General features: G+C 57.7%; 2 protein-coding genes across 2 annotated transcripts in view; both read left to right on the top strand.

The window, feature by feature from the left end:
* VOLCADRAFT_95212 (uncharacterized protein) overlaps positions 1-564 on the top strand; it is a gene marked incomplete at both ends in the record, with an annotated part of 8,746 nt that extends 8,182 nt beyond the window's left edge. The window contains one exon of the mRNA XM_002954391.1: positions 367-564. Coding sequence (XP_002954437.1) covers positions 367-564 — 198 coding nt within the window. The remainder of the gene's footprint in view (positions 1-366) is intronic.
* A 1,240-nt stretch (positions 565-1,804) lies between these two features.
* Positions 1,805-7,358, top strand: VOLCADRAFT_127469 (AP2 family transcription factor). The gene is made up of 6 exons (XM_002954390.1): positions 1,805-2,067; positions 2,509-2,596; positions 2,863-2,913; positions 3,340-4,167; positions 5,707-5,931; positions 6,358-7,358. The coding sequence occupies exons 1-6, from the start codon at positions 1,910-1,912 to the stop codon at positions 7,126-7,128; spliced, it is 2,121 nt and encodes a 706-aa protein (XP_002954436.1). The 5' UTR covers positions 1,805-1,909; the 3' UTR covers positions 7,129-7,358.

Genomic DNA, 7,358 nt, shown 5'->3' with positions numbered 1-7,358 from the left:
CACCATTCCGCCCGGCACATCAACAACTTCGTGGAGTACCAGGTGGGCACGTGGCGGGGAAGAATGTGTGTGTGTGTGTTTGTGTGTGTTTGGGGGAGCGTGCGCGTTAGAGCGTGTGTACATGCGTGGGCGTGTGTGCAGGAAGAAGGGAAGGAGAGGTTCTTTCCCCTCTCTTTTTCCCGTTTTTACCAGGGAAACTATACGATCAGCCCCCTCCCCCCACAATCCACAATCCACAACCCCTTAGCCCTTTCCCCCTCACATCGGACACCACCTTTCCCCCTACACCTTCTTCTCCCTTCCCCTTTCCCCCCCCCTTTTTCCGCATCCTCTCCCACCCCACCCCACCCCACCCCACCCCCCCAGGGTCACCGTCTGAGGCTGGTTCAGCACTATTGTCACGTGGTGGACACCCGCACCAACAAGATCATCGGCGCACGTAACCCCGTGGAACCCCTCAGTCACGCCGGTTTCGAGTTCCTGCACGCGCCCTTCGACGTGTCCGAGATCCGCGTGTGCATGGCGGACCGAGTGGAGCGACCCGAGCCCTTCTACCGCCACTAGCCGCTTTGCCAAGTGGGGGGCCTGCTGCGTCTGGTAGTTGTTTGTCTAGCCGCTGCTCTCTACTCTCCAGCTTGTGCATTACATTATGAGAAGCTTTGTGGAAGCTTCTGGAAACTCCTGTGGCGGGAAATCCCTCTGATGGAAACCGTGCCCTAGGTTTGTGCTTTGAAGGAGGAGGGTCATAAATAACCCTGAGGTCGCAATTGTTTTTCCTGTGGACTGGTGACTGAAGACTTAAGAAATGCCCCTGCTTTAGCGCGCGTGTGAGTGCGTACGTGTGTGAAGCCTTTTATGACATACGTGCGTGCGCGCGCCTGTATTTGAACGTAATGGTCAGGTGACCATAGACTGCTACATATACTGCGAGAGACGCACGCACGGAATCCAGGTGGGTGTGGGAGGGGTGGGCGCGATAATTGTTGACCATGGTCTGCGTCCAGCCCAGGCTCGGGCAATTGCTGCCGTCAAATGCTGTGGCTATGAAGCGTCGTGCTTTTACAGCCGTGGCTATTCCTCGAGGTGGAGACTGAATGCAAGAGGCCAGGGCTGGGAACGGGCCAGGGTGTCATCTTGAAGCTTTATGTGCTTCAATTCACTGTTTGATGGCGTTAGCAGCAAGAAAGCCGTGTAGGACGCAGCTGTGTTGGGACAGGGAAAAGGTACACAGAACCTTTTCGTGCTCCGGGAGATATACTGCGCGTCTCCGCCTAGATGTCCATACGCTGTTGCCTTCCTCCGCAACCTGACTGGAAAGATCGTTTCTGATTAACCGGAGGTTACAAGTTCGCGTACCGTTGTTTAATAGTTGCTCTCATGCCGAGCATGAGGAACATCCCTTAGCAGGAAGCGCGGTCTTCCCGACGCCCGCAAAATGTCGAGGCAACGCTAGTTGACAAGGGCTGTTTCTTCTTGCTTAGGATAAGATTAGGATCAATTCTTAGATAAAGGAAATGTGGGCGCGGGAAGAGTACTGAATAACTTGCAACAGCAGGCAAACACTATCAAGCGGATCTATTTAATGCGCCAAAGCGTACATATCCTGTCAACAAAAATGGAAGGAAGCATTGTGCGTGTGTTTTCAACACTTTCTTCCAATACTGCTCTCTTGATAATACATGATTCGTAATTCCGGGGTTGCAGGCGTACGGCGCGGCAAAAGGTTAAGCTCCAATCATTGTGGTGCGATGTTGCTGGAATAATGCACGCTTGATTATGTAAAAAACGCCTTATAGTCCAAGGGAAAATTTTAACAGATTCCGCAACAGGGCACAAGGAACTTTGTAGCAGGGGCAGCTGCCACGCGAAGTATCTTCCAGCGTCAACTTTTTTGTGTGAGGTCTTCGACATGCCTGACGACGACATTTTGTGTAACAAAACTGCGGTAAAAGAGCACGGCGGAGCCAAAATCGCTGCAGGCGACGCGCTGCCAGGAGGCCGAGTGAGCGGAACGCGTGTCGCAACGAGTTGTTATAGAGGTGTTTGCTGGCATAGAAAATCAAAAAGGTAAGCTATTCCCAGCGGTTAGGGCTGCTCACACTGTCCACCGGCTCACGCCCTGTCGTTATGAGTCAGGCGGGAGACGATGTCCTGCTCCACTCCCTTGCATCTTGCATGAGAAATGCTAAAGCCACCCAATGAATATACTACAACAATCGCATTTGCAAGGATGTCAAGAATGTTTGGAGCTGCCAGGGCATGCTCGTAAGGGCGGCTCCATTCCAGTCTGACACAATGCATGGCAACATAAATGTAGCTGTGCGTGCCTTATCGTCTTGCTTTGCTTTTTTCCCACGAGTCTTAAACTTGTTAATTGCCATGCGGAATCGAACGCCGGTAGTTTTTGTCAACAGGTGACCGTTGCCCGTAAAAACCTTTCCCTCGGAACGAATCGAGCGTTCATTGCACATACCAGCAATAACGTACATTTTACTATGGTATTTGCAGGTGGCAAAGCGCTATCAACAGTTCTGGGCGACATGTGTATCTTGGATCGTTCGATACGGAGGAAGAAGCGGCCCGAATGTTTGACAAGGTCGGAACCTTGGCCTTGGAAAATTTTAATATTTCAAATTGTAATTGATTCCAACATAAAGGATATCTGCAGCGAGACTAAAGTACCGGCTTTGCAAACAGTGGTTCGTTCGTTTCTTGGAGATCTGCATGGCAAATACTTATTAGCCGGTGGACGCCTAGTTCCCGATCTTCGCACAACGCTATAACGATAATAATCAAGAGCTTGATTCTTTTTGACCCCGACTAAGGACTCACCCACCACTGCGTATGCGCCGTATGTTGCAGGTGGCCATCCGAATTCGAGGCGCGAAAGCAAAGCTTAACTTCCCATACAAGGTAAATTTGCGCTGTGCGATGCCACGCATTTAAATATTGGTTAAAATGGACGTTAGTTATAATGGATCCGACCGGACTCCCGCTACTGCCGGCACCCATAAGCTGTGTAGGCCAGGAACAGCCTGACGTCATAGTAATAAGCCGAGCTTTGAGCCAGGCCATCCCCACAATTACAGGCGCCGCTATACTCATAGCAGCGGTCGCTACCTCGGCTCGTGCCACCGAGGCTCGCGAGATCGGTGGAGAGATCGGTGGTTTCCTAATATGTATAAATAAATAATAAAAATTATTATATTTTTTCAGTAATAGTAATTTTTCTCATTGCTCTCAAGCCGCTCAGGTAGTCCTGCCTGATCGTCCTGCTTCTTCGTATTGTTGGTTGTGTAGGTACGCTTAGGGTTTTCTTTCCCCCTTTTTTGTCCCCAGGATTACGTCGGACCTGACGGAGAATTTCTCACAGATCCGAAACTGGAGCAGCTGGTGCACGCGGCATATAAGGCCCTTTTAGAGAAGCAGCAGCGCCACAGGGCGATTGAAGATGGCCACGCCGCTGGCTCCGGCGGCGGCGGCGGCAGCGGCGCCGGCGCCAAACGCCGGCGATTGGGATCCGCCGCTGCGGGCCTGGCATCCGACGATTCAGAGCCCGGCGACCTGAACTGCTCAGTCGGTCTGCCGCTCTCAGCTGTTCCTTGGAACGCTGGCCGCCTGGGCTGGGGTCCAGGTCCAGAACGGTGTGCTGGAGCCAACGTCGGCTACGACTTCGGCTGCAGTCCAGGAGGGGGAGGAGGTGACGGCTCTGACGCCGTCATGCATCCCATGCATGGCGCGATGGGTCGTACGGGTCTCTGGGGCCCTGTTGCTGGCGTCGTCGCCCCAAGCGGCGGCCATGGTCCAGCGGAGCCTCTGTCGCCGCCGTCGCCCACAGCACCGCCGGCGGCTGGGCAGTGTGACGCTGGGATGGCGCCGCTGACGGCACAGCAGCCCGGCGATCAGCGTGTTCCGTACCATCATCATCATCAGCTCCAGCAGCAGTTTCAGGATCAACATTTCGTGCCCAAGGATGCGATTGGCCTTACGCCTGGTCACTTCGGTGACCATGGCTGCGGTGGGGGGTTGACGGCAACGGCGACGGCCGTGGCAGGGGCGTCGACAGGGCTGCCGTCGGCGGCAGTCCACAACCCCCCTACCCCCTATGGTGGTACCCCGCGGCATCGCGCTTACGCGGGCTTATGCCTTGATCTTGGGAGGCCGGAGGTGGCTGGCGGTGTTGGCGGCGGCGGCGCCGACGGAGGCGGCGGCGACGGTCCTGCTGCTGCTGCTGCTGCTGTTGCTGAGTGCCTCATCGGGGAGCTTGGCGGCCGTAGTGGCTCCGCTGCGCCAAATACGAATTGCCGTCTTGCCGACGGCAGTGACAACGGCGGCGGCGGCGGCGGCAGCGGCGGCGGCTGCTGCGGCGGCGGTTCTATCACGGCTGTCGCTGCCGTGGTTGATTCCACTGCAAGGACGCACGAGCCTGGAGCCGCCGCCGCCACCGACGGCGGCGCCGACGGTGTCCGTGAACTGGACGTGGTTTCGTTAATCAGGCAATTCATAAAAGGTATTAACGGTCAACTGCCTCTAGGCATGGAGATAGACTCCCTAATTCCATGTGCCGATGGGAGCCTACTGGGCTACACCTTGGTCCGACGGGTGGTTTCGGAGCGGCTAGCGGAATTGTGCAGCAGCAGTAGCAACAACAGCCGCAGTGGCAGCGGCAGTGCGGTAGCCCATGCTGGTGGCGGCAGCGGCGGTAACCACGGCAGCAGCGGCAGCGGCGGCGTCAATACTACTGCCTTGCCAACGGCAGCAACAGCAGCGGCGGCGTCTGGGAGCAACAGGGATACGGCAGGTGATGGAGCGGATTGTACTGCCTCTGGGTCATGCACGTGCTTACGGGACAGAACCCATGGTGGCAGTAGCGGCATCGGTAGCAGCCTGCCACAGATGTGTGGCAGTAGCGGCAATAGCGACGCTGCCGGCGGCGGCGGCGGCGGCAGCAGCAGCTGCACGGCAGGCGCCGTCGCAGGAGCCGGCATTTTCCTCCGCGGCACATACAGGAGCCTGGGCACCTACAGCACTACCGCAGATGCCATCCAAGCCTGCAAGTCGTGTCTTACGGTGTTGATGGAATACAAGGACGAGCTGTTGTTGACGAGCGCAGCTGCCACCGCGCCTGGACTTCGATGCGGTAGCGGCGGCGGCGGAGGCCGTCCTGTCGTACGGGCTCCGCTGGCGGCGGCTCCGGCACAGGCACGGCCTCCCGCCCCGAAGGCGGCCTCGATAGTGCTGTCAGCGGCCACGGCGGCGGCGGTTGAAACGGACGAGCCGCCGGAGCGACCTGGCGCGGTGGCAGCAGGGGTATCAGGTCGACAGCAGGGGAACCTGTCCCGCGATTGTCCAGTGACCGAGCAGCAGCAGCAGCAGCAGCAGCCGCAGCCTCAGCAGCAGCCGCAGCAGGTGCAGCAGGTGCAGCAGCAGCAGCAGCAGCAGCAGCAGCAGCAGGTGCAGCCGCCGCCGCCGCAGCAGGTGCAGGTGCAGGATGATGATGCCACCGAAGGTCAGAACGACGATCATCCGAGGCAATTACAGCTGTTTGTACAACGGCTAATCCACCACCAGCAGCAGCAGCAGCTGCAGCCGCACCACCACCAGCAGCAGCTGCAGCCGCACCACCACCAGCAGCAGCTGCAGCCGCACCAGCAGCAGCAAGGTGGTCGCATCCACACACATCCAGCATCTCGCTACCTGGTTCAGAGTGGTCGTATTGTCGTACTTCCCCGCGAAGCAGACTTTCCGGAGGCAGTATCGGCGGCAGCGGGGATCAGAACACACAGCGGGAGCTTTATATCCGTTGCCGATGATGTGTACGACAGCTTGTACGACGCCGATAACACACTGTCACATCCAAAGCGCACGTGCATCAGCCGGCAAGCTGACGGCAGCGACAGCGGCGGCTTCTTGCGGTCGTACCCGCGACAGGTACAACAGCAGGGAATCGGCGCCGTCGCGGATGCTGACGAGCGGCAGCTGCATGCCGTACTACTCGAGCCTGTACGGCAGCGTCAAGAGATTTCGGAGCAGTTGCCATTTGCTGAGTCTCGATCTGCGTCGCATGTGCTCGCACAGCTCATTGCTAATTTGTTGGATCCATCACGCCATTTGAAATCGCCGCAGCAACAAGTACAAGCGCCAGGCAAGGCACAACAGCAGCAAGAACAACACCAACAACACCAACATCATCAACAACAACAACAACAACAACAACAACAACAGTACCAGCACTGCAAGCAACAAAAACATTGTTATCACGCTCAGCAAAACGAGGAGCAGCAGCAGCAGCAGCAGCAGCAGCAACATCAGGTTATGCGCACCTGCGACCGCCGAGGGGAATGCGGCTCCTCCGAGGTTGTTAACGATACCGAAATTGTATTGTTTGGTGGTGGTGGTAGTGGTGGTGGTGGTGGTGGTGGTGCTACCGCGGTTTCTGCGGCGGGCGGATCGCCGACGTCGGCGCTAGTGCGCGGGGGAAAAAGAAACGGAGTCGCGGCAGACGATGGTGACGGCAGTGGGTACGGCAGAAACACCAGCGGCAGCTGCGACAGTACGGATGACACTTTCCTGCCGCCGCCGGGGCTCCAACGGCGGCTCCCGCCGCCGTCGCTGCATGCCGTACTACCTGGCGGCGGTGGCGGCAGCGGCGGCGGAGGTCATAATCGTGACGGTGGCGTTTGTTGCCCGGCGGGACCTAGGTACCCGTTGCACTACCCCGGCAGACCAGTTGTCGTCGTACAACGCGCCAACGACCCGCTGGCATCAGGGGAAATACGGCTCGGCGGCGGTGGCGGCGACGATGATGCCGGCGGCAGGGTCGACCGCAACGGCAACCACCACCCTGCACAGCGGCACTGGGATATGGGGGCGGCGGCAATTTGGCGGCGTCACGGGGAGGCCGCCGCGTTGGCGTCTTCATCCGCTGCCGCCGCCGCCGCCGGCGCCGCTGACGGAACCGCGGCAGCTGTCACGGCATCGGCACCGACAGTCCTTTACGAAGTTGCGGATGGAATGGCTCTAACGCAGACGACGACGACACTGTACGGCAAAAGGTCACCAATGCACGACCAGCGCCGTGCGACAAGTGTATCCTGGTGGCAGTATCAGCAGCAGTCGCAGCAGTAGCAGCACGCTTACCATCGTTTCGCCTGGCTTATCAATGACAAATGTATAATCACTGGTACGGCTGTTAGTACGGCAGTCGTTGCATGCTGGATTCAGCGGCATGGCCAAAAAAAGGTATTCCAGGAGCTCTGGTATAATGAAGAATGTTGAGGCTTGGATACGTCTCTTATTCGGTTGGCCGTCCGGAGGTGGATGGCGTGGCCTTTCTTGCGTTATGGTGCGTTATGACG

Source organism: Volvox carteri (assembly GCF_000143455.1).
Source record: "Volvox carteri f. nagariensis unplaced genomic scaffold VOLCAscaffold_42, whole genome shotgun sequence".
In the NCBI taxonomy this organism is placed as follows: domain Eukaryota; kingdom Viridiplantae; phylum Chlorophyta; class Chlorophyceae; order Chlamydomonadales; family Volvocaceae; genus Volvox; species Volvox carteri.
Note: the sequence above shows the minus strand (reverse complement) of the source record. Positions and strands in the feature narration are given on the sequence as shown.